The sequence below is a fragment of the Chrysemys picta genome, chromosome 1 (assembly GCF_011386835.1).
Source record: "Chrysemys picta bellii isolate R12L10 chromosome 1, ASM1138683v2, whole genome shotgun sequence".
NCBI lineage: Eukaryota > Metazoa > Chordata > Testudines > Emydidae > Chrysemys > Chrysemys picta.
The window spans coordinates 152,595,498-152,623,245 of record NC_088791.1 but is presented as its reverse complement, the minus strand read 5'-3'; the positions used below and the strand labels follow the sequence as shown (position 1 = coordinate 152,623,245).

The following is a 27,748-nucleotide window of genomic DNA, read 5'->3' as shown; positions in this document are numbered from 1 at the left end:
GGCTGAGAGGAGCAAGCAGCAGGCATGGGGAACCTCAGGGGAAGAGGCGGAGTGAGGGTGGGGCCTCAGGGGAAGAGGCTGAGCAGAGCGGGGTCTTGGGGGAAGAGCACGGGCAGGGCCACAGTTTGGGTGCCAGTGCCCCCCCCCCCACTTCTAGGGAGCTTCGCTTCCGGCACTCCAAAGGCAGCAGGCTGGCGTGCCTCCAAAGGGAGGTGATGTGTGCCGCATCCATGGCATTTGCCCTCACACATGGCCAGCCTTTTTCGGGGAGGCTGAACCTGCCCCAGCCTCCTATACACGCCGCTCATGTTAGGCACCATTAGGAAAGGGATAGATAGAAAATATCTTATTATCTAAATCCAGGGTATGCCCAATTTAAAAGACTGGGACTGGTCAGTTTAGAAAAGAGACAACTAAGGGGGGGATATGATAGAGGTCTATAAAATCATGAATAGTGTGGAGAAAGTGAATAAGGAAGTGCTATTTACCCCTTCCATAACACAAGAAGAAACGGTTACTCACCTTCTCGTACCGATTGTTCTTCGAGATGTGTTGTTCATGTCCATTCCAAGCAGGTGTGTGCGCGCCGCGCGCACGGCAGCCGGAAGATTTTACCATAGCAGCATCCGTAGGGTCAGCTCCGGCATCCCCTGGAGTGGCACCTTCATGGTGCTGTATATAGGGGCCAGCCGACCCCCCACACCCTCAGTTCCTTCTTGCTGATACTCCGACAGAGGGGTAGGAGGGTGGGTATTAGAATGGACATGAACAACACATCTCGAAGAACAACCATTACGAGAAGGTGAGTAACCGTTTCTTCTTCTTCGAGTGATTGTTCATGTCCATTCCAAGCAGGTGACTCACAAGCCCAAGTCTAGGTGGTGGGGTCGGAGGTCACTGCAGATTGGAGGACTGCGCGGCCAAATGCAGCATCCTCCCTGGCTTGGTGCGTAATGGCGTAGTGCGCCGTAAAGGTGTGGATTGAGGACCAGGTGGCCGCTCTACAAATCTCCTGTGTCGGGATGTGGGCCAGGAACGCAGCTGAAGAAGCCTGCGCTCTTGTGGAGTGGGCCATGATAGGCAGGGCTGGTACATTGGCCCGACTGTAGCACTCCTGGATGCAGGTTCTGATCCAAGCCAAGATCCTCTGTGACGTGACCGGGAGCCCCTTCCTACTGTCGGCCATGGCGACGAAAAGTTGGGTCGACTTCCTGAAGGGTCTCGTCCTTTCTATATAGAATGCGAGAGCCCTGCGAACATCCAGAGAATGCAACCTGTGCTCCTTAGCCGAGGAGTGCGGTTTGGGATAAAACCCTGGGAGAAAAATGTCTTGACCCATGTGAAATGGGGAAACCACCTTAGGCAGCAATGCAGGGTGCAGCCTGAGTTGGACCTTGTCCTTGTGGAAGACGGTGTATGGAAGCTCAGTAGTTAGAGCTCTGAGTTCCGATACTCTCCGTGCTGATGTGATAGCCACCAAGAACGCGACCTTATATGAGAGGTATAACAGCGAGCAAGAAGCCAGCGGCTCGAATGGGGGTCCCGTGAGGACAGACAGGACCAAATTGAAGTCCCAAGCAAGGACAGGTTGACGGATGTGCGGGAACAATCTGTCAAGACCCTTAAGGAATTGTCCAATGAGTGGGTTCGCAAACACTGAGGTCCCCCCTCTCCAGGGTGGAATGCGGAGATTGCAGCAAGGGGTACTCAAACCGACGAGAGTTAGTCTCAGGTGTCTCAGATGTAGCAAATAGTCCAAGATGAGAGGGACCGGGGCGAGCAAGGGGGCCTGACCGTGTTGTGTAGCCCACAGGGAGAAGCGCTTCCACTTGGCCAAGTACATAGACCTTGTCAAGGGCTTCCTGCTGCCCAACAGGACCTGTCTGACCTGATGGGAGCATCGTAACTCCAGTGGGTTTAGCCATGGAGCATCCAAGCTGTAAGGTGGAGTGACTCCAGGTTCGGGTGAAGGAGGCGACCGCGATCCTGCGTGATCAAGTTCGGTAGCAGGGGCAACCTGAGTGGAACCCTCGTAGACATGAGTAGGAGAGAGGTGTACCAATGCTGGCGCGGCCACACAGGAGCTATCAGAATGAGTCGAGCGTGATCTCTGAGGGCCTTGAGGATCACCTTGTGAATCAAGGGAATCGGGGGAAAGGCATAAAGAAGCCCGTCTGCCCAAGAGAGGAGAAAAGCCTCAGATAGGGACCCCTGACTGCGTCCCATGAGGGAGCAGAATTGATGACACTTCCTGTTCTCGTTGGATGCAAACAAGTCCACCTGGGGATGACCCCAGAGTCTGAAAATTGAGAGAACTACATCCCAGCGGACAGACCACTCATGGCCCTGGAACGAGCGGCTGAGGGTGTCCGTGAGCACGTTGTGCATGCCCGGGAGGTAGGATGCTATCAGGTGAATTACGTTCTGTACGCAGAAGTCCCATAATGCCTGGGCCTCCTGGCAAAAGGGAGAGGAGCGAGCACCACCCTGTTTGTTGATATAAAACATCGTTGGAGTATTGTCTGTGAGGACAGAAACGCACCTGCCTGCCAGCTGGGATTTGAATGCTATGCGTGCGAGGCGTACCGCTCGTAACTCCCTGACATTGATGTGCAGTGAAAGATCCTCCCTCGACCAAAGACCTTGGGTCCTGAGGTAGCCCAGATGTGCACCCCATCCCTGATCCGACGCGTCCGTTACCAGGGTCAGGGAGGGCTCGGATTCGAGGAAAGGGACCCCTGCGCAGACCACCCGCGGGTCGAGCCACCATTGAAGGGAGTCCAACACTGGCCGAGGTAACGTCACCACTGATTCTAGGGAGTCCCTGACTGGCCGATAAACCCCTGCCAACCAAGACTGGAGAGGGCGCAGTCTGAGTCTGGCATGTCTCACGACGTAGGTACATGCTGCCATGTGCCCTAGTAATTTGAGGCAGCTTCTTACTGTGGTGGTAGGGTAACTTTGGAGGCCGAGAATGATGTTGGATATAGTTTGGAATCTGGCCTCTGGAAGATATGCCCTGGCGTGTGTCGAGTCCAGAACTGCTCCTATGAATTCGATTCTTTGTGTTGGAGAAAGAATGGACTTGGCCTCGTTGAGTAAGAGGCTGAGTGAGCGGAAGGTGTGCCTGATGAAGACCACCTGAGCCTCCACCAGTGCCTTGTTCCTGCCCTTGATGAGCCAATTGTCCAGGTAGGGAAATACCTGGATCCCTTGCCTGCGCAGGAAGGCTGCCACGACTGCCATGCACTTCGTGAAGACCCTTGGGGCTGCTGACAGACCGAAGGGTAGAACCGTAAACTGTAGATGAACGTTGCCGACAAGAAACCTGAGGTAACGCCTGTGTCGAGGGATTATCGCGATATGGAAGTATGCGTCCTTTAAGTCGAGAGCGACACACCAGTCTCCTGGATCCATGGAAGGAATGATGGAGGACAGGGAGACCATGTGGAACTTGAGCTTCTTGATAAACTTGTTGAGACGCCGCAAGTCCAGAATAGATCTGAGGCCCCCTTTCACTTTCGGTATTAGGAAATATCGAGAATAGAAGCCCTTGCCCTGTAGTTCCCGAGGCACCTCCTCCACTGTCCCTGATGTGAGGAGGGACTGAACTTTTTGAAGTAGAAGTTGCTCGTGAGAGGGGTCCCTGAAGAGGGACGGGGAGGGGGGCTGGTGGGGCGGGAGGGAGGAAAACTGGATAGAATATCCCTCCGTTACCGTGCGAAGCACCCAAGCGTTGGACGTGATCAGGGCCCACGCACGATAGAAGGGGGGACAGACGTGACGAAAAGGTAAGGTTGGGAGGATCCAGAGTTCTGACCGGTAGGTCATCTTCGACCGAGCCCTCAAAATGGTGATCTAGGCCCCTGTGTAGGCCTTGGTTGGGTAGAAGACTGGCCGAAGGGCTGCTGTTGTTGCCTCCTCCTGCCCGTCCTTGGCCTTCTGTGCAAGGCATCACCTCGATTCTGAGGTTGGTGCGGTTGTGGGGCCTGCGGCGGCCTAAACTGCCTACATTGAGTAACAGGGGTGTGTAGGCCTAAACAACGGAGGATAGTCCACGAATCCTTTAGGCTATGGAGTCGTTTATCCGTCTTTTCCGAGAAAAGCATGGGCCCTTCAAAGGGTAAGTCCTGGATAGTCTGTTGGACTTTGTGAGGTACACCGGAAACTTGAAGCCAGGCTCCGCGCCTCATGACCAGACCAGTAGCCATTGTGCGCGAGGCCGAATCGGCTGCGTCCAAGGCTGCCTGGAGGGAAGCTCGGGTAATCAGTCTGCCCTCCTCAACAAGGGCCAAGAACTTGGTTCGTGAGTCCTGCGGGAGGAGGTCCGTGAACCTAGACAAAGCCGAGCACGTGTTGTGTCCATACCGGCTCACTATGGCCTGCTGATTGGCAATACGCAACTGTAGGCCCCCCCCCCGTTGAAAAGACCTTGCGGACGAAGAGGTCCAACTTTTTCGCCTCTCTATTTTTAAGTGTAGCCCCCTGAAAACCCTGTCGTTCCCTCTGGTTGGCCGCATCCACCACTAGGGAGTCTGGTGGGGGGTGCATATAAAGATATTCATAGCCCTTGGTTGGGACAAAATACCGCCTCTCTGTCTTTTTGGCTGTAGGAGCCAATGAGGCTGGGGTTTGTCACAAGGTGCGGGTTGTGTCCGCAATGGTCTTTATGAGGGGTAGGGCTACCCTAGATGGGTCAGACGGGGTCAGGATATCAATTATGGGATCAACGCCCACCTCGATCTGTTCCGTCTGTATCGAGAGGCTCTGGGCTGCTCGAGTAAGGAGCTGTTGGAGGATACTATTATCCTCTAGAGCTGGTGCTGCAGAAGTTCCCGCTACAGCCTTGTCCGGAGATGAAGAGGAAGATGTCCCACGCAGCTGCCCTTCATCTACCACGTCTCCCTCTGAAGGCCTGCGGCACACGGTACTCAGGCTGCGGGGCCGTTGCGGGCTCAAGATGCAGCACCGCGGCCGGTACTGGGGTCGCCACCGAACGCCGAGGAGTGCTGGACGGTGCCTACGCTGAAGGGAGCAAAGTCCCCGTCGGTGCCATTGTTTGACCAGGGGGTGCCGTATTGCATTGTGGCACACTCCTATCAGACGGCGGTGCCGGTGGCGGTGGCATTAGCGGCGGTGCCACTGACGTTGAGGAAACGGAAGCGGTCCGTGAGCGGGGCCCGTATGCCTGACCCACTGACTGACGGTAGGCCCACGGTGTCCAGAACGGCCACTGTGGAGGCGGTTGCCACTCCTGCTGTTGATGCCACTCTGGTGGGTACGGTTGGGCACTCCTACGCGAGGATGATCGTCTGCTCCTCGATCTGTTAGAGCAGTAGGAGTCTGCCTCTGAGTCAGAAGTTTCTGAATATGAGGACATCGGAGGAGCGGTACCCACTGTCGCCGGCGGTGGTGCTCGCGCCGGTGCCACTAACGGGGTGCTGCGTGGAGAGTGCGGTGAGTGCATCATCGGTTTGCCCTTAGAGTGATACTGGGGCCCGGCGGTAGCCGGGGGTTCTCTGCACCGGTGCGGTGACGCCGGCACCGGGAGGCTCAAGAGGTCTGATGCGGCCTCGAATGCCTCCGGCGTCGATGGGAGGCGGACCTCCTCCATCATATCCGGGGATCTGTGCCGTTCCGGACTCGACCTTGCCCTGGAGTCAACGGGATGGCCGGATGGGTCTGCGGCGCGGGTTGTCCCGTAACACTCGTGGACGGCGCCCGATCTTTAGAGTCCCAGTGGGGAGATTGTTCCCTCAGCGGCCTGTTCTTTTTAACCGGCACCGGCGAGGGAGAGCGGTGTCTTGTAGAAGACGATTTCTTATGTGCCGACTCTCTCCGGTGCCGGGGTTTTGGGGCCTTGGCCTCACGACTTATCTCCGGTGCCGGGGCACTGCGCACCGAGGATGAAGTGCTGGGTGCCGGGTCGGAAGGCCCGGGATCCGATTGTGGCCGCAGTGCCGCCTCCATTAGGAGGACTTTAAGTCTCTGCTCTCTATCTTTGAGAGTCCTGGGGCGAAAAGTCCTGCAGATAGTGCACCTGTCCCTTTGATGGGTCTCTCAGAGGCACTGCAAGCACGAAGAGTGCGGGTCACTTTTCGGCATAAATTTCCCGCAGTCCTGACAGAGTTTGAACCCTGGGGACCTGGGCCTGCCCCAGCGAGGCGACGAAAAGTTGGGGGTAAACCCCCAACTGATACCTAACTATCTAACACTAACAACTAACTAACTAATTAACTATTTACACGAACTATAGAACACTGCCACGATTGCTGAAGAGCAAGAGAAGTTCCAGCTAGCCGTCACCGGCGGTAAGAAGGAACTGAGGGGGTGGGGGGGTCGGCTGGCCCCTATATACAGCGCCATGAAGGCGCCACTCCAGGGGGCGCCAGAGCCGACCCTACGGACGCTGCTATGGTAAAATCTTCCGGCTGCCATGCACGCGGCGCGCACACACCTGCTTGGAATGGACATAAACAATCACTCAAAGAACCACCAAGGGTACCCCAATTAAATTAATAGGCACCATTAAAAAAAAACAAAAGGAAGTACTTCTTCACACAAAGCGCAGTTAACCTGTGGAACTTGTTCTTAGGGGATGTTGTGAAAATCGTAACTAAATCTGGATTAAAAAGAAAACAAACTACATAGGATAGGTCCATCAATGGCTATTAGCCAAGATGGTCAGAAATACAACTGCATGCTTTGAGTTTCCCTATGCCTCTGATTGACAGATGCTGGGACTGGATGATAGGGGATGGATCACTTGATAACTTGCCCTGTTCTGTTCCTTCCCTTTGAAGCATTTGGCATTGGCCACTGTCAGAAGACAGGATAGCAGGATAGTGGGCTAGGTGGATCATTTGTCTGTCACAGTATGGCCGTTCTTCTGTTCCAGCATACACCATGCATCCAGTACAAAAGGACACAGACACCATTTTCCCCAGTCTTCAGTCTACCTTTAAGGAGATATTGCCAGACTAAAAGTACTATGTTTTCCAAAAGAGCTCATTTCTGTCCCCAATTCCACCTCAAAACCTTAAAATGGAAAGAATTTTAAAACTAAAATATACTTTTTTATATTCATGGGGTTGGGATTGAAGGGGGTGGTTTTTTGGCTGTGATGGTAAGAACAGCCCATGGTTTTGGTTTACTTTGCAGTCAGTTTCTAGCTGCTTTTGGTTTCAGAAGTGAAATCCTGTCTCTACTGAAGTCAATAGCAAAATTCCCATTGACTTCAGTGAGGCCAGGATTTCACCCCAGGTTGTCATATTCTAGCAGAAGACTAGAATGTACACAGACAGCACCACTGCAGGCCAGAAACTTTGGCCCTGATCTAGTGGACCCTATGGGCTTGGAACTACAAGCGACACCAACGTGAGTCTTCTGCATGGAGGGTTTGCAGGATTGAGTCCTCAGGCACCAGTGGAATTCATCTATATTGATGTGTTTTTATATAGATATATAATGTATAATGTGGAAACATTTAATTTGGATTTATTAAAATCATATTAGAACAAAACTGAAACTTGTCGAAATTTGACCCAACAGTATTTTCTTTAAATAAAAGGAAGAAAACTGAAAGCCAGATAATGGTGTGGAAAGGTTGATATGACACCTAAAGATTCGGAGTGTGATTAGCCTTAGCAGTAATCTGTATTGCTAGTGAAAAAGCGGTTGATTCACAGGTTTCTAGGGGAGTGTAGAGGAGCGGACTCACCCCTGTGGCGCCTCCTGCTGGTGACTTCTGGGAATTAGCTCTTCCAGCGGCCTGGAGCGCCCTCTACAGGCCAGTGGTCCACCTGTCCTCTGGCCCCCGTGTCCCTCCCTGGACCCCGGTGCCCTTGTATCTGGGGTGCTGCCCCCTGGCAGTACACCCCTCAGTACTAGGGTCTCCCCTCCCTGGGGAACCCCCATCCACTATCCCTACCTCACCTCAGAATAAGACCACTGCCAGTCTCCAACTAGCCCCCGTTCCCTGGGGCAGACTGCAGTATAGGCCACTCATCACAGGCAAGGTTGGGTTTGGACCTGCTGCCTTGGCCTAGCTCTGGGCTGCCCTCTGCAACCCCCAGTACCCCTTGGCCTTCCACTAGGCCGCAGCCTGGGGCTTTCCAGGCTGGAGCTCCCCGGCTCCTCAGCCTGCCCCCAGCCCTGCTCCACTCAGGTATCCTGTCTCTAGCTTGCTGCAGCCAGGCCCTTCTCTCTCTGAAGGCAAAGAGAGACTGCTTAGGCTCCTGGCTCACAGCCTTTTTATACAGGCCAGCTGTGGCCTGATTGGGTAGGGTTACCATACGTCCGGTTTTTCCCGGACATGTCCGGCTTTTCGGCAATCAAACCCCCATCCGGGGGGAATTGCCAAAAAGCCGAACATGTCCGGGAAAATGCCGGCCGGGCACTTCCCCTCCTGTGGCTGCTCTGCTCCTCCCCTGACTCTTCGGCTCTGTTTAAGAGCCGAGCTGCCCGAGCGCTATGGGCTTCAGGCAGCCCCCTTGCCTCCGGACCCCAGCCGCCGGCCGGGCACTTCCCCTCCCAGGCTCCAGCGGCGCAGGGTCCAGAAGCACGGGGGCTGCCCGAAGCCGGTAGCGCTGGGGCAGCTCGGCTCTTAAACAGAGCCGAAGAGTCAGGGGAGGAGCAGAGCCTCCGGCCGCGGCGGCTCTGCTCCTCCCTGACTCTTCAGCTCTGTTTAAGAGCCGAGCGCTACGGGCTTTGGGCAGCCCCCATGCCTCCGGACCCTGCACCGCCGGAGCCCGGGAGGGGAAGTGCCCGGCTGGGGGCGCAGGGTCCGGAGGCAAGGGGGCTGCCCGAAGCCCAAGCGCTACCGGCTTCACGGTTTGCCGGGCAGCCTCCAGACCCTGCGCCCCCGGCTGGGCGCTTCCCCTCCCGGGCTCCAGCTGCACTGGGGAAGCGCCAGCCAGGGGCGCAGGGTCTGGGGGCCCGGCAAACTGTGAAGCCGGTAGCGCTCGGGCAGCCCTTTCCGTGTGGCTGGGAGTGGGAGGGAGGGGGGGCGGTGTTAGGGCGGGGTTGGGGTGGGGCTGGGGTGGGAAATGGGCGGGGCCAGGACCTCATGGAGGGTCCTCTTTTTTTATTTGTTAAGTATGGTAACCCTATGATTGGGGCGTGGCCCCGCTGCAGCCACTTCCCCCAATCAGCCAGGGTTTTACCTTGCCCAGCCCCAGCCCTCTGCAGGGCTTCTCCAACCCCTCCAGGGCCGGAGCAGGTGTTCACCCCACTACAGGGAGCATGCTATGTATCTTTTCTCATTATTTTGAAGTAGAAATGATCCCTTCAAAAGGTTTGGGATTTTTTAATTATTGTTCATTTCCAGGTTTTCAAGCTGATCCATCATAGACAAGCTACTAATAGTGATTACAATAATAATTTGAATTTATACAAGCATTTATCCCCAAAGAATCCTAAAGGGCACAGGAATCGCACCCCTACCGTTGACAGGCAACCACCTCTTGGTGCAGTGGCTGGGAGCCTGCAACTGTTGAATAGCACAAAGGAATGCTGCATACAAGATTAATTTGGGAAGTGAAGAGGAGTGTATTCCTTGAAAAGCATAACTGTACCAAGAACCCAGGTCTCACTGCATGCAATAGGTCTGCAGAGTTTTGCTGTGCCCATACTATCACTGATATTTCAGCATGTGAAAACCGGAGCAGACTTTGGCCTCATTATTGTTATTTAATATGTCTATGATGGTAGTGCGTAGGAGCCTCATTCATGGACCAGAACTCCGCTGCACAAGGCGCTGTACAAACACAGGACAGAAAGACAGTCCCTCCCCAGATACAAGACAAAAGACAACCGGTGGAGACAGGGAGACAGATGGGAGAGAAACAGGAAACAATATGAGACGATCATTAATTGATGATCAGTAGTTGTGGGGTTCAGATCTAGAATTGTAACCACTGACTGTGAACTGGACTATCTCTACTGAAATCAGTGGAGTCATGCAGGTTTACAGCAGCTTAGGATCTGGCTAAATAACACTCAAAGATCCCTGGGAAATGTTTCACATATTTCATGTGAATTTTTCCAAAAATAGAGCAATCATTTTAAAAGAGGCCTAAATCATTATTATTATTTGTATTATTGCAGCACCTAGGAGCTGTAATAATTGACCAGGACCCCAATGTCATATTTCTGTCAGCCTGCATCTGTAAAAGGAGCACTGAAATATCTCCAAGAAAACGCCCTGTGGTGATCTGCATGCCAAGAAATGCCATGATCCAACACATATCACAGACCCCAAGCCTACATTGCCTGGTAATAGACCAGCCAATGCACTCAGCCAAGCCCATAGTTAGGCCAACAAAAGTGGGGAGGCAGTAGGGTGCTGTGGGGAGGCAATACAAATGTTATATGTGGAATGCCAGGGACCTTCCCTGGCAAATTGTGAAATACCAGGTGTAACTTCCTGCCATTTATGCGCTTAGGCAAAAACAAACCCACAAAGCAAAAACTAGGAAGAATACCCCCCCACTACTACAGTGTGGTTGGAATTCTAGACTAATTTGCCAGTGGAAACTTACAGTCTAGTGAAACACCAACAACTGTGCAGCAAAAACCCTGTGCTCTTGAGCCTGGGATGATCCTCCTCCTTTTCAGTTCTATTCCTCCCCCTTCATACTGATCCTGTGTCCCTAGCTCAGTCCCAGTGCAAATTAATTCTGTGCATTCCCATCCCGCCCAGTATGCTGATCCTGCCTCTTCCCAGTACCCCTTGTAAAATGATCTTCTCTCTCTCCCTTCCAGAAAACTGATCCTCCCATGGTTTCTTCACTCTTTGCATCTGTCACCAAATCCTTTGTCACTATCCCTCTGGAGTCTGTCAAGAAAGAGTTATTTGTGCTAGTTCTTACCTAATGCAGACTCTGATGTAAGAGTTTCCCTGCTTTAATGCTCAGAAAACTCCCTCCAAAATCAAGAGCAAAGTCTGAGCCCACAAAATTGGGAGTAGATGGATGTCCTAGAAGGTGGTGCCAGTGATCATGAATCCTTATTGTTTGGTTAGTGAAGAAAATAGACCGTTAAGCCTCTTCAAACTGCTCTGCCATCGCCATCACCCTGCCCTGCAATGCACTCAGTCAGGGATGACACAAGTAAACTGAGATCAGAACTCCCATATTGGAGGTATTGATGACATCACAAACCAATTGAGCTTTATCCTCATGGTGTCCTGTTACAGCAACAAATATTTGAACTTTCACAGCATCCTGTTCAAAGGAGCAGCTCAAGGTGCTTTACAATAAGATTAAAGAGAAAAGTGCAAAAAGGGTCCAGATGTGAAATGGAGCCAGACTCTAGGACACTAGTTTGAGCCTGAGGTCAGTAGCACTCAGATGTTGGTACTATCTGTTGGCTGGTTGGAAGGTCATGTGTAAATAAAGTTAACAGGTCTCAGTCCAGTTCCACTTGGTGAAGTTTTCACAGCACATAAATCACCATCACAATTGGCCCTAAATGCCGTCCTATCACTAGACGCAGCAGAATTCCACTTTCACCCCACGAGGCAGGTCCCTCTGGGTCAAGGTTGAGGTCCATTGGCAGAGCAATGTGTACACATGGGGCGGCCACACCTGCCACTGTGTGTTCTGTGGATAAATAAAGGATTTTGCTTTCCAGTGCTTTCGGTGCTGCACCATTCACCAGCACAAACACACTTAATTTAAAGGGGACACAGCTAATCCACCAAGTAGAATTATTAATAAATTTAAACTGGTTAAAATCCAGTGAAAACAAATACATCTTCATTCCACACTGAAACAAAGAAGGGTCACTCTGGATGCTAAAGGCAATAAGTTCCATACGGTCTAAGCAATGCATAATAGCAAAAAGGTTCATTTGACAGTATTTTTCACACACTAAAGCCAATCAGAGTTTTCGTGAATAAGAACTGTAGGATTTGGCCTGCAGTTGCTATGTGTTTTCTGTTTGTGATCACGTCTCTCTCTAAAGACTGGTGCCAACAATTACAACAACCAGCTATCTACTCAGAGCTGAAGGAATTATTAAACAGTAATGAATTAAATACATTATACAGTAATAAATCACGAAGACCAGCTGGTATCCACCAAGAGTTCTGAAGGAACTCAAATATGAAATTGCAGAAATACTAACTGTGGTATGTAATCTATCATTTAAATCAGCTTCTGTACCAGATGAGGAGGATGGCTAATGTGATGCCAATTTTTTTTAAAAGGCTCCAGAGGCGATCCCAGCAATTACAGACTCGTAGAGCCTAACTTCAGTACTAGGCAAATTGGTTGAATCTATAGTAAAGAACAGAATCATCAGACGAATAGATGAACATGATTTGTTGGGGAAGAGTCAACACAGCTTTTGTAAAGGGAAATCATGCCTCACTAATCTATTAGAATTCTTTGTGGGGGAATCAACAAATATGTGGGCAAGGGTAATCCAGTGGATATACTGTACTTGGACTTTTGGAAAACTTTTGACAAGGTCCCTCATCAAAGGCTCTTACGCATGGGATAAGAGGGAAGGTCCTCTCATGAATCGCAAAAGAGAAAACAAAGAGTGGGAATAAATGATCAGTTTTCAGAATGGAGAGAAGTAAATAGCAGTGCCTCCAAGGATCTGTACTGGGACCAGTGCTGTTCCATATATTAATAAATTATCCGATAAAAGGGGTAAACAGTGAAGTGGCAAAGTTTGCAGATGATACAAAACTACTCAAGATAGTTAAGTCCAAACCAGTCCATGAAGAGTTACAAAGGACTATCATAAAACTAGGTGACTGGACAACAAAATGGCATTCAGTGTTGATAAATGCGAAGTAATGCACACTGGAAAATATAATCCCAACTATATATACAAAATGATGGGGGCTAAATTAGCTGTTACCATTCAAGAAAGATCTTGGAGTCATCGTGGATAGAGCTCTGAAAACATAGGCTCAATGTGCAGTGGCAGTCAAAAATGTTAACAAAATGTTTTGAACCATGAAGAAAGGGATAGATAATAAAACAGAAAATATCATAATGCCACTATATTAATCCAGTGTATGCCCATACCTTGAATATTGCATGCAGTTCTGGTCATCCCATAGCAAAATATATATATATACACACACCGGAAAAGTGGGCTATGGGGGAATATGATAAGAGGTCTATAAAATCTTGAATGATGTGGAGAAAGTAAATAAGGAAATGTTATTTACTCCTTCATACAACACAAGAACTTGGGTTCAACCAATGAAATTAATAGACAACAGGTTTAAAACAAACAGAAGGAAGTACTTCTTCACACAACGCACAGTCAACCTGTGGAACGTGTTGCCAGGGGAGGTTGTGAAGACCAAAATTAAAACAGGGTGCATAAAAGAACTAGATAAGTTTATGGAGGATAGGTCCATCAATGGCTATTAGGCAGGATGGTCAGGGATACAACACCATGCTCTGAGTGTCTGTAACTTCTGTTTTCCAGATGCTGGGTATGGACAATGGAATGGATCACTCAATAATTGCCTGTTCTGTTCATTCTCTTTGAAGCACCTGGCATGGGCCTCTGTCAGAAGACAGGATATTGGGGTAGATGGACTATTGGTCTGACCCAGTATGAACATGAGGTACATATGTTCTTATGTACCTCAAGTCACAGAGGCTTGCATTTTTAGGGCTGAAGGTTTTAAGTCTGATTCCTGCTAATGAATGTAATGTCTGTGTGTATGCAAGCCTGGTGCAACAAATAAGGATTATGGAAATGTCTCCATTAACATAATGACAGAGTGAGGATTGTAAGATTTAGCCCTAAAAGAGCAACAATCCAAGATGACATTCTGAACTGTGCAGACACTAGGGTTACCATACATCCTCTTTTTCCTGGACATGTCCGGCTTTTCGGCAGTCAAACCCCCATCCGGGGGGAATTGCCAAAAAGCCGAACATGTCCGGGAAAATGGCGGCTCTGCTCCTCCCCGACTCTTCGGCTCTGTTTAAGAGCCGGGCTGCCCGAGCGCTACCGGCTTCGGGCAGCCCCCGTGCCTCCGGACCCTGCGCCGCCGGAGCCCGGGAGGGGAAGTGCCCGGCTGGGGGCGCAGGGTCTGGAGGCATAGGGGCTGCCCAAAGCCCGAGCACTACCGGCTTCACGGTTTGCCGGGCAGCCTCCAGACCCTGCGCCCCCGGCTGGGCGCTTCCCCTCCCGGGCTCCAGCTGCGCTGGGGAAGCACCGGCTGGGGGCGCAGGGTCTGGGGGCTGCCCGGCAAACCCTGAAGCCAGTAGCACTGGGGCAGCCCTTTCCCCCTGGCTGGGAGTGGAAGGGAGGAGGGGGCGGAGTTAGGGTGGGGAAGGGGCTGAGTTGGGGGGGGGGCTAGGGGTGGGGAAATGGGCGGGGCCAGGGCCCGTGGAGGGTCTTCTTTTTTTATTTATGAGATATGGTAACCCTAGCAGTCACTATCTCTGAGACAAGGTGGGTGAGGTAATATCTTTTATTGGACCAACTTCTCTTGGTGTGAGAGAGAAATTGATCCAATAAAAGATATTACCTCACTCACCTTATCCCGCTAATATCCTGGGACTGACATGGCTACAATACACAGTCTCTAAGAGGTAACTTCTCTTTACGATGTGCCTTCCATGTCAACAGAAATGTCTTAAATAACAGATACAAAGTGCAGCTGATCTGAGACAGTGTAAAGTGTTTTGAATGGGCTGATGACACTCACTTCTCTTTCTCCATTATGTTTGATGCATTCCACTGGGCCTGGATGAGACAGAGTTGTTGAGGCTCAGATCAGATGAACTAGAGACAATATGGGTAGGCTGGAGGAAGCAGATAGAGGACATGGCAAGGATTATATCAGCCCATCTGATTGTCAATGTGCGCCTATTGTTTGTCAGCAGAGTTGGTAGATTGGGTGGTGGAGGTGTCAAAAGTTCCAGGTGCTATAAGATATTTGCATGGCAGCAGTGCCTAGAAGAGCTTCCCCCCCACACCTCACATCTCCATCTGGCCAGCAGGTCATGACCCTTTCTCAGACATACAGACCTCTCTACCAGTGTTCCTTTGTCACCTCAACAGTAGACTATTGTAGTATGTTCTATGTGAGGCTACACCTTAAGTCAATCTGGAAAGAAAAGCCAGTATAGCAGGCATCTGATTAAGCACTCTGTCATGCCCTGATCTGTGCTGGCTGTTTAAGGAATGTGCCGGATGCTCTGGGATCAGTGCTGGCTGACCGAGTGGCGTTGGTTCTAAATTATGAAACTCTAAATGACTTGGGACCTGCCTACCTGAGAAGCTGCCTCTCTCTCCATGACACACTGCTGCAGCTCGGGTCAGCAGAGGAGCAAATAAACCCTATTATTCCCCTGGATGGTCCAGGAAAGAGCTGGACATTGCATGGTTTTTGGGAAAATTCAGGACTGGGGATTGTTGGGGTCATCTTGCAGGTGTAACCCAGGCTGGTGGAGGCCAGAGGGTGGCTGGGGTGTAACAAGCCGGCTGTTGGAATCTGAATGCTGAACCAGAGCTGCAAAGCACACAGACACTCAGGATACGGCATGCTTGTCTGCTGGCTATTAATGTCCGGGCTGTGAGCCACAACAGCAGAGCATTTAAGGCACCCAGGGTTATACAGCTGGTGGTGACACAATGCCTCAGTGGTCTCAACTGCACCACAGTATGTGACACACATCATGAAACTTGTGATCAAACTGCAAGAGTTGCCAATAATAAACATGCATGGCTGCATTGTCAACTTGCACCAGGCCTGAATCATGCATTTAGGTGGCATTAGAACTGAGCACAGACAAACTCAAGGGGAAACAGGGTTCTGGATCTCAACTTTGTTCCATGCACCCATCTCTGATCAAAATTAAAAATACATGTTCCTGGCTCTAAAATTCATTTGTGCCTGTATTTTTCTTGATAGGTAAATGGAAAGTGCTTGTTATTTGATTTCACCAGCAATAATAATAATATAAAACCCCTACAGCTGGTTAGTTTTGCCCTACCCCAGCAGTTACAGAGAGTGATGATCCAGGCTACATCTTGGATTTGCAACTTGCACTTTGTAAACACTGTCTTCCAATAAATAGTTACAAAAGTCTTGAAACCCACAGAGAGAGAGAGAGAGAGAGAGAGAGAGAGAGTGTGTGTGTGTGTGCGCCTGCACATGTCACAAGCTATTTGACTCACACAATTCACCTGTAGAATATCACCTATGAATACACATACAAACCATACACTGCAGGTACATGTTCTATGTCCTCATTAGCATTGCATCTGCCAAGTGCCACCACAGAATGAGAGGCCGGAGCTTTTCAGAAACTTCTTATTTTGAATCTCAAAATAAAATCCACAGCCTTTTGGGTTACTAGTAAATTTGAAGAAATAACCAACTGCTGTCTGAATGATAATACAAAATCTGAACATGTCTGTAGTATGTAATTAAGCCATGCCCAACCGTATATATATTTAAGAGAGATTATATGTATGTGTAATACTGATTTGGGCCGCCAGGGTTCTAGTTCTCCGTGACCCTTACATGGAGAATTAGTAAACTGGGAGCTGAGAAATAGAGGTGAGAAGAGGTGGCCTTCAAGTGGATTGGCAGTCACATCAGACACCATGTTTCACGGGGGCCGTGACTCTGGAAGGTGTGTCCACTATCAGGAGGAGACATCTAGCCACAACCCTCTAAGGACCAATCCCCAAAGTACAAGGTATTGGTCAAAACACAAATTCTCCACCCTTGTGCAGAGTGGAATGAAAAGGGGAAGGCAGGAGAGAGTGAGGGACAAGAGATGGAAGGTGACATGGGGAAGACAAAGTGATGAAGATGACCTGCGGAAAGAGGCGGAGAAGAGATGAGGCAGCTAGTATGTTGACTCTCTGGCGAGTGCTATAAAAACAAATGTATTTGCCTAGGTGTCAGTACAGCCAGGGCCAGCCCTAGAGTGCAGTGGAACAGCTCTAGTGTCGTCAGCATTCTCTGCCGTGTCAAGCCTTTATACGCAAGGCAGTGTTAGGTCACGCATATCACAGTGGAAGATGATACTAGAGATGTGGTGTGAACTAAAGGAATTGCCCACACACAGCCTATATTGCTTGTTCCACAGTTTACTGGGTTAGTGGTGTCTGTACAGTCTCCTCCAGCCATTTACAACACAGATTCCCCAGAAAGAAATGACCCGCACCTCCACTCTTTGCCCACTCCCAGTTCTTGTTTCTTACCTTGCACAATCAAATAAACCTGGGAAGTCCTGGGGTGATGCTGTGTCTGTACTGAGCATGTATAAGACCCCTCATCATAGACATCCACTTTCTGGATCCGGAGGCTGTATTCCAGAGGGGTTCGTTTTTCCAGTTCTACCCGAGGGTCCAGGGACCACTTGTCCTGTCCAGCAAAAATGATGCCAGAACGGTTTAACCAGGCCACTTTGGAGCTTCGGTCTTCTACATAACATCTGTTAAGGGTGAAAACAGAGATTGGGGTATCAGCTCAGACTCCACTTTGGCTCCTACCTTTTTCCAGCATTCCATGGGATTCTGCAACATGCTCCAGGCCTGCCAACAGTCACACATCATCAGCATCGACACCACTTATTACATCAGCCACATTACTAAAGTGCTTTACAAATATGAAATGATCAGGGCAGCCCAAAGGAGATGTGAGGAGGCATGAGTTGCCTGGGCCCTGCTATCTCTTTCCCTTCGTAGGGACTTTTCACACGCAAAGGGGCATCCTGAGGGCCTCTAGGGCTTGCATCCTGGCCTCCAGCTTCCCTTTGATCCTGTCAATGGTATACGGCAGACGGAGCTGAAGATTGTTGAGCTCTCCTTCACATGCCCCCCCTCCCACCCCCCAATGACTGAGTATACAACAGACTCAATATTCCCAGCCCCCGCCAGCCTGGGGATGGTGAGAGGTCAGAAATGAGAATTGGGTTTGTTGTGTAGAGAACAGCTGCTGCATCATGTGATCTACTTCCTCCATCCCCCAACTTTTGTGCCCCTAGTGTTATGTTCCACCCACTCCCTCACACCGCCCTGATGGAAAGGCTTTGTGGAAAACAAGATGTCCCCCTCATGCAGCTATATATGCCATGGGTGTGTGCATGTGTGCTACACCAATGATAGAGAAAGCCTGCAGGGATGTCACTGTCACACACCCCCTCCCCCGACAATTGCTGTGTGTCCTTATAATGCCACACGGCAGGTGAGAAAGTCATGGGAGAAGGGAAGGCAGGTGGGTATGGTACACAGAGGAGTGACAGTATTGGCTCACCACCTGTCATGGCCCTAGTCCCAGCTGCCAATAGCAGCAGGGGCTGCAGGCGGGAGAACGGATCGACAGCCCTTGCAGCTACATTACAGTGATTTAATTATTTTATAGATGGTAGAGGAGCCATCACAGTCAAACCCAGCTTTAACTGAGGCACCTGCTCTGTACAAATATCCATCTCAACCCTCTGAGCACTGACCATAGGAAAGAGACAGACGGGGGGCATGTGCTGATGATCAGTCTCAGCTGGGACTGAACTCCCCTCTCTTTCCTCGCAGGGGTCCCTTCCAGGGTGGGACTGAGCAGTGGTGATGGAACAATTTTTACAGGGAGGGGGGGGGGTGCTAAAAGCCAGTGGTCCCCAAACTTTTTACCTTGCACCTCCCCTTACCCCGTCTGTGCCCCCCCCACTCCCCAGAGCTGGCTCCAGGATGGGGGGGGGGGACGCAGACAGTGGTAAGGGGGCTGAGGCTGAGACCACAGCTGGGGGTGGGAGTAGAGCCCCAGGTGCAGATCTTACACCCGGAACCCCTCATACAGGGCCAAGAACAGAGCCCTGAGTGCGGAGCCGGCGGCAGCTAGTACCCTCGGTGTGGGCCCAGGAACAGAGCCCCGGGTGCGGGTCCTGCAGCCAGGGACCCACGTGCAGGTCCAGGACTGAGCTGCCACTTCAGCTTTTGAGAGGAAAAGTCCTCTTTCCAAAATCACCAGACAACTTGCATGTCAGAGGGAGCAGGTTTATAGCTGTAAGACACTTCCACTTTCCATATTCGTGGCAAATAAAGCTCTTAAAGCATAACAAATAGCGAAAGGACAGTCAAGGCCCCTCATCTAGACCCTGTATAAGTCATCTTGTAGGTTCCATTATCTCCGAATTTAACAGGAAACCTCTATGCACTAGTGCCCACCTCTCCCAGTTCCCCGCCACCACATTGCACAGGACAGTTCTCGGCACATTCTTTGTGCCACCCTCTGAGTCAGCCTGAATGACCCAGCCTGCATTGCAGGGTAGTAGGAGAAAGTTTGGCAGTGAGGAGATCACTGGCCAGGTTTGTTCAGATTTGCCTTGCAAGAGAAGCTACTATTCTCATAGTATTTCTTACTTGACCACAATAGCAGAGCTTCCCACAAGCATTTCCAATACCCCATGGCAAGCATATTTTGCTAACTCTGAGGGGAAACAAAATATGCAAGAGGCTAAACTGTGACACATGTAACTTTCACAGGTTCCTTGATAGTATAGTGGTAGGGAATGGAGGCACCCTGACAGCTCAGGTCCGGGAACGGAGCCCCGAGTGCGCATCTGGCGGCAGACGGGACCCCGGGATGCAGGGCTGGGACCCCGCACAAAAACTGGGGGGTGCTGCAGCACTCCCCGCACCCCTAGTTCCCACGCCTATGAGGCTGACACACACATGGATAGAGCAGAGGGTGGACGCTTGCCCTCAAGCTACCCAGGCTGTGCCTGTTCTGTGGACATATAAAGGAGTTAAATCTCTGAGGCTGTTACACGACCACCTCTCATGGCTCCACCCCCTGTCTGTGGGAATTCAAAGAGGCCAGCACTTCTCATCAGCACTATTCACACAAATGAAGAGAGAACAACAGAGGATGAAGATTGTTGCCGAACGATAAGACGAATATTTGACAGTAGGTTTTCAAACAGCCTCTTAGGAAGGGTCAGACATTTTCCAAGTTCCTACACTTGAATGCAGTTCATTCAGATTTTCCTGAGGCGGCCGTCCACAGTTATGTGACTCTACCCGTATACAGCACTCCTCTCTAGCAAACATGACCACAGAAGCTTTCTGAGTTGTTCTGGGGTCAGTTCTGGGCAGTAGCAATGCCATGCTGTGTGGCGATACCACGGTGCTGGTCAAGCTAGGAGCTTGACTAACATTTGCCTGGAGGGTGCAGCCCAAAGACTCAGGCCTGTGTAACTGACTTCCAGCTAAGAGAGGCCAGTGAGGCTTCACTCGCCCAAGTCCAAGCTGGTTCTTCTGTCCAGATGCACATTTCCCCTGAGGCGAGTTTACAGCTGGGATTGTTTTTGTTTTAAAATCTGCCTCTTCACTAAGAAAGAGGGCCGGGGAGAGGAATCACTCTGGGGTCATTTGCGTTTAGCAAAGTGGGCAGTGAATCAGGTGGCTTCAAGGCATGCAATGTCAATGAATGGTGCCACCTCAGACTGCAATCCTGATGACAGGAGCAGAAAGCAACCATCTGAGGAAGGCGCTGAGACTGAGAGCTGATAACACATCACACTATTGGTGACCTTCTGCCCATCTCTAATGCCTTCAACCCGAGCATCTCAAAATGCTGCATTCACATTCATGAAAGTTGCCCTTCCTATCCAGTGGTGCAATAAATCAGTATTATTACCACAGAGAGGCTAAGGGCCAGATTTGCCTAGTTCGGTGCCTAGAGCTGCAGATGGGCACCTAATGGGATTTTCAAAAGCACCTGTGTAGGTGAATGCTGACACTGAAGACAATGGGAGTTAGGTGCCTACGTCACTTAGGTGCTTTTGAAAATTCCTCTGTTCCTAGCTGCATCTTTAGGCACCACGGGTGCGATCCACAATGCAACGTATGCACCTAAACTCCAGAGTTAGACACCTAACTCCCTGTGCATGGCACCACTGTGATTCATGAAACTCCCGCTTAGCTGCTGCTTAACCCTGTAGGCACCTAAACTTAATTAGAGCCTAACTTTGCACTGTTAAAATTCCCTGGGTGCCTAAGTTTTAGATCCTGGGCCATGCACACTGTTGCCTCCATCAGAACGATTCATGAACTGAAGGAGGATAGGCATTCAGCTGCCGAAATCGCACGCAGGCCTCAATCCCATAAACATGGTCAGAGGCTTAAATAGTCACTGGGCCAGGGAGTGAGAGAGAGAATGACTCTGTAGCCTGGCGACTGGGGCACCCACCCTCCAGTCACTCTTTTATTAATTATCCACAGGGAAACAGCTTCAACAGGAGAGACTGAGGGAGCTCTACATTTGAATATCCCAGCGCTCTGAGAGGATTTGCACAAGGGTCTCCCACCTTTCTCTCCCTCTGGCAGAGAGGGGGGAATTAATCCTGGGTCCCCCACATCCCAGCTGTGTGCTCGACCCACTGAGATGCAAGTTATGAGGTGGGCATCAACACCACCACTGGCCGTTTTGTGTGGAGCAAGGCAGGCACCTAACTCATTCCTGCAAGAACCAGTTTAGGTGCTTAAGCCACCTGACTGCAGGCGGTTGGTTCCTATTCAGGGATCAATAGCAGAGATAGGTGCTCCTGCAACCTGAACCTATGTACCTATCCCCTTGAGAGGCGTGGGATCTAGGACAAACTCTTCTAGTCGACATCTCCCATTGGCTAGCTTAGGTAGCTCCCCACCCAACATGTTGGATTTTGTGGATTGTATTTTTAGGCTCTCCCACCATTATATAAGGACCTAATGCACCTAACTCAGCATTGTGGATTACAGTGTGATTTTCTAGGTTCCTCCAAGTCCGGTGCCGTGACACTCAGCATCCAGCACCAAAATCCTTTTCCCAAAATCTGGCCCTCGGTGACTTCCACAGCATCGAACTGCAGATCAGTAGCCAAACCAGGACTAAAACCTGAGTCTCCTAACTTCCAGGGTTAAGCTTTAACCATGAGGCCATCCTTGCTCCCCTAATGCCTCTTAACTTCTTCACTCATGTAGGATGTTCACCGCTACCCCAATGTTTAGCTTTATCTGCCAAGGCTTGCTACCACTGGAATGACATGTATACTGCCCTTTAATTGCCACAGCAGCCATTCCACCACAAGGTGACATCCCAGCTTAGTGACAGAAGACTGAGCAGCAGTGAGGGAGGAGTGAGTATGTTCCACAAATCCATTCCAGGGGAGTACATACTTGGTCCCAGGTGAGCACAGAATGCACCGTGGCTTTTGCATGTCACTGAAGACAAACGTCTTCAGCCAAGCAAGGGCAGCTAGACAGCTAGGTCCAGCCATGTGTTAAGGAAGAACAGAACAAACTTGCCAGCTGCCATAAGAAATGCTGCCCCTGGGAAATTAAAATGTGTATGTCACAGCATATCCTGCACTGCTGACACCCAGGGGTCAGATCATCAGTAGAGCACAGTGGTCAAGGCAGGTCACTTGCTAGGTTCTAATAACCTTGCTGGCTCCCCTGTAATGGACGGTGCCAACAAAATAAAAACAAAATAAAAAAAAAAAGAGAGAGAAATTGGATGAGTAAGTGAAATGGATTTGAGCTACTCTCTCTGGAGTACCTGTTCCTCTAAAACTGTCAAAGAAAATCCATGTACCAATGTGGAAATTCCAAGTCCTGGTTCTCTCTGAACATATATCAAAGTAGGTTAGGTATCTTGGTGCATGTATACACGTACACACATGTACCTATCTATCTGCCATATGGATCATCCAACCTTATTGAGTACACATTAATAAGGATTATGTGTTGATTCTCAGAGTGTCAGAAGTGTTAATTCAATACCAATAGAATATTAACTGGCATATTAACTAATATTTGAACAGCAATTGCTGTGTGGCATCCATTAGATATTAAATGACTGTTAATGTCTGATAATCAGTGGGCATTATCACAATTACAATTGAAGGTTTCTGATTAGATTTATTGAAAACATTATTGTCCCCTTAAATTAACACATACTGATTGTGATGTTACACCCCATAGTCTTCATAGAAATATTGTTATAAAATGAATATGGCATAACTAAGATATAATTTATGCAAGATGGGTCAAGTGAGTTATCATTGGAAAGGTTATGATTTGCTGAATGTGATTATCCAATTTGTATGCATGTATCATTTCTGTATCTGAAGTTAGGAATATTGACTATGTAACAATTACAACTGTGTGTGTACTTGGGGGAATGCTCACCACAGCAGGCAATCAGCCTCAATGGGCCATGTAAGAAGGACAATAGAACTTTATCTCCCACCTTCCTGAGAAGCTTCCTGGGATGTTGCTTTGACATGCAGGATCATGTGATGATGTCACCTGGTACAGAGTTCCACCTTGGACACGGCTGGTATTTTCCCACTGGAAACAAAGGATTCCCGCCTTATGTAAATCTTAATTAAGGCTGGGAAGGGAGTCAATCAGGGCTCTTCTCCATTGCCTCCCTGCCCAAAAAGGAAAACTGCTGAAAGCACCTGAAGCAACACAGGAACTAATGGGGGGGGGAGCAGGAGCAGGAAGGAAAGAGCTGTGCATATCTCCCTCCACTTTGAGGGAGGGGGCGATTTTTATGAGCTTACACTATATAGATCTCTATACAGCACGAGACAATATAATTTTGGGTTTACCCTCCAGAGGCTGTGTACACAGGAGAGCTGGGCATTCCCCTAGTTGAGCCCTCCTACACAGAGCTGATAACAGACTCTGTGTGATTCTACAGCTGGGTTGTCCCTACCTGTGCGTGTGCTGGACAGGGGCTTGAGAGCCTGACATTGCAGCACAGAGTGCGGAGGACCCAGGCTGGTGGGACAGGCGGGCTCAGTGGGACCCCAGCACATCTGGTGGCACCCCAGAGAGGGGGGTCCAACCCGTCACACTGATTATTTGCAATACTTCCTTTTTGGTTTTTCTTTCCCAAAATGTTCTTGGGTGGGCAGCCTTGGAAAATGAATCCTCTACACAACACCAGAGCACATGTCAGTAATGACCCGTAACTAGCCACGGGCCTGTAAAGTTGGGCTGCAACTGGCCCATTCAATCCTTGGCCACTGCTCATGCTGCCAACAAGAAGGCCAATCAATACTGGTGGTGGTTCCTTGGAAACTGTTTCTTCCCTATCACTATGTAGGCAATCACAGAGCCATTAAATGGCAATGACTTTTGTTTACTATCAATCTTAGATCGAATTTAAACCAAAGACCTAGAAGAGAATGTCTCTATATCCTACAACCAAACGCCCTAAGCCACCCAGACCACATAAAAGCAAATTCACTGGAGGCTGGCAGGCATATAATAAGATACTTAGCTATTGGATCAATTTTTAACCTGCCACAGATGTAATTTCAGTACTTACATGATATTTAATATCCATGCAGTAACTAGCCTAGTGATTAGAGACATGGAGCAGGAGTTAGAACTTTACAGGTTACACAGATAGTCCTTTCGCCGCTCTGTGCCTCAGTTTCCCATTTGTAAAATGGGGAGAATGACTTCCTAGGAAGTGGCAATGTATTCATTAGTGTTTGTTAAGTGCTTTGAGACCTTCAGTTAGGACTGTCATCTATACAGTAAGTGCAGAATGTTATCATCTAAGTTAAATGCCTGCAGGAAGGGTATTTAGGGAAACTGTTTTGAACGTGCCACTGTATGTGGTAAACACAGTGTATTTCTAATGCTACTTCTTGCTCACACTCATCTAAGACAGAAGGCCTGAATGCCACCCACCTCCTTGTTTCAAGATGATGATGTGCTCATTAGTTATTTACTTCAGATATTTATCTGCACCGTCTGTACCAGTTCCATAATATGGTGCTCATTAGGAAAGCAAAATTTGTAATTAACACTCACTAGATGAAGGTCCCCATATTTCAGGATCTGTTGCTCGGGGGGGGGGGGGGGGGGTGGTGTCACAATGTCCTATCATGACTGTTACTGAATCTCCAGGTGATGAAGTCACATCACCACACCAGTATGCTCCAGCCCAAATCACATGGCCATCCCAGCATAACCCAGCCAAGTGCTCAAGAGGGCAGCACAAGACCCTGAATAAACTGAACAAAATAGACCACAGCATGCCCCTGTCCGAAACAATTCATGAGTTCACCATGCCTCTGCCTGAATTACATCTGAATTACGCACAAGAATGATGTGGGACAGTCCCTTGAAAATCTAGACTGTTCCACCAAACGAGAGCAGCTTTTCAATCCCAAGTCAGTTTATTTCTTACTTTGCTTCCTGTTTGAGCACTTTCATTTCTGGGGTCCCCACAAAACTGGGTCTTTTGTTTCCTTCTGTGGCTCCCTGGTGCTCACCCATTTCTATTTCATCTTATTGTTTCTGGTTTTCAGCACCAGCAAGGCAAGCGGAGTGTGTGTGTGTGTGTGTGTGTGTGTAATTTTTGCAGCACGCAGAGGAGAGAAAGTGTTTGAGAACCCCTGTATCCCAAATCCCAGCTGGATTTGGAATTAATTCTGTGTCAGCAGCAGCTCCTGCTGCTGCTCTTCCTCCCTCCCCAACTCATCTATGTAATTAACAGAACGGGCAAACCAGAGGTGATTTTGCAAGCCTCCCACAATCAGAGTTTGATTTAGACCCAGCATAAGGGTGGGGTTCAGAACGGACTCCCATTTTATCTGAACCTCTCAATGTTTTAGGCATTCCAGTCTGGGCCTTCCTCTAATTATGAAAGGAAATGTGAGCCTTAAAAGATCTCACAAGGGTGTGTGACGCTGCTGTGTCCTCACACTGGCAGACACAGTCCCCTCCCCTGCTGAACGGAGCATAAGGGTCTGATCAGAAGCTGATGGATCCCTGGGGTCTAGCTATGAATCACTGGGAGTCTCCTCAGATGGTGAATTATAATCACATAGGTTGCATTCCCTTCCCCCAACCCTTCTCCTCACTCCAGCCCTATCATTTTCCCTCAGTGTTTCTCCACTCTGCCTCTCCTCCCGTAGCGATGACTGCATGCAGTGTATTCATTTCCCAGCATGTTGTTGAAACACTTGTAGCAGTTTATGTTCTTTCTGTCGCTCCCACAACTCTTGTCCCCAGATCCCGCTCCCCACCCTCCAGCAAACAGACGGGCGTGCTGTCGAGAAGTGTTATTTGGATGGAAACCAGTGACAGGCTATCAAAACCCAATTCATCATCAGCCACAGAGAGAACAGCAGTAAAGCACTCGCCTCCTATTTCCTGGAAGATGGCCATAGCAGAGCTGGGAAGCCGGGCAGGGTGGGGCAGGGCTCTGAGGTGACACCGAGCATTCTCTCTCTCAGAGGCTTGGCTGGCTGGTTCTTGCTCACATGCGTAGGGTCTAACCGACACCCCCCCCCATGTGGAGACAGGAGGAATTTCCCCCCACACTGGATTGGCAGGGACCTTGGCGGGGCTTGGGGGGGATTCACCTTCCTCTGCAGTGTGTGGGTAGGGGTCACTTGCCAGGATTGTCTGGGTATATCTCACGTAATCATTTGCCTGTGGGGGGCTTGAACACTGGTGTACCTCAGTCCCTCCAATTCTCTGCCCATGGCACAGAATAATCTAGTCTTCTGTGGGCTGTAACGCTTCGGTCTAATTGTTGGGTTTAGAGGCGGGGGCTAGGTGGTGTTGGTGGCCTGTGATATACAGGAGGTCAGACAAGATGATCTGGGTATTCCCTTTTGGCCTTAAACTTTATGACTGTGGGGTGGGCAAGGTGGAGCCATTTTGGGGACAGTATCTGTGAGTACTTCCTCTCCTGTATATGAACAGTGAGGCTAAGCAATTGTGGGTTAAGACCAGAGGTTCTCAAACTGTGGTCCGTGGACCACCAGTGGTCCGCAAGCTCCAATCAGGTGGTCCGCGGATAGTTCCCTCTAAGGTTTGCGCCTGGGTGGCCGCACACAAAAGAATGAAGGGCACCCACCTAATTAGTGGAGCTGCGCAGGTGTGGCTCCACTAATTAGGTGCCTGGATCCTGGAGAAGACGCACATGTAAGGTGAGATGGTGGCCTTGGGGGGAATAGGGGGTAGGTGGGAGGGGGAAGTGGGGTGAGAAGAGGGGGTGGGGGGAATTTGGGACGTGCAGGGCTGCGGCGGCCAGAGAAAGAGGTGACTTATCCCCAGCTCCACAGCTGCTGGGGAGAGACCCCCCCTCCTTCCCAGCCCCAAATTGGGGGCTGCCACGGCGGCGGAGAGAGGGTACATCCATTGCATTAGAAAGGTAAGACTACTGGTATTAAAATATGAGTTGTGTGCTTTTATTTGTAGAACAAAAAATCGTTAATTATTATTAAGTTTTTTTTTATAGAGCGCTTTTATCCAAAGCACTTGACAATAATTAGCTAACGGTACAAACAACCTTTGGAAAAATCATTAAGTGGTCCACCAAGACCCTCAGTAATTTTCAGGTGGTCTACAAAAAAAAAAGTTTGAGAACCACTGGTTTAGATTATGAAGAGGGTGGCTGAAGCACTTTTTTCTACTGCCTGTAGGGGCCACTATTCCGCATAAATTGATAGGGTTTTTTGGAGAGGGCAGAGGGTACATGTCCCACAACAATGGAGGGTAAGAAAGGAATCTTTGTAGGTGACTGGCTGAGTTTCTATTGAAATGATTATTTGATGCTGCTGGGATTTTATTGTATGACCAGTGATGTGGTAGGACGTCTGGAGCTTTGAATAAGGTCCTTTCATTATTTTAAATCTAAATAAATAAAATAAATGAGCTCCAACCGGCCAAATCCTGCAAATTCTTACACTGGCAAAACTCTCACTGACTTCAAATGGAGTTTTGC

The 27,748-nt window shown here is 49.7% G+C and overlaps 1 protein-coding gene across 6 annotated transcripts in view; it reads right to left on the bottom strand.

The window, feature by feature from the left end:
• Positions 1-27,748, bottom strand: part of LSAMP (limbic system associated membrane protein) — a 1,358,048-nt gene that overhangs the window by 230,012 nt on the left and 1,100,288 nt on the right. For all 6 annotated transcript variants that reach the window (XM_065573210.1, XM_008174850.4, XM_042852641.2 and 3 more), the window contains one exon: positions 17,209-17,441. In XM_065573210.1, coding sequence (XP_065429282.1) covers positions 17,209-17,441 — 233 coding nt within the window. The remainder of the gene's footprint in view (positions 1-17,208; positions 17,442-27,748) is intronic.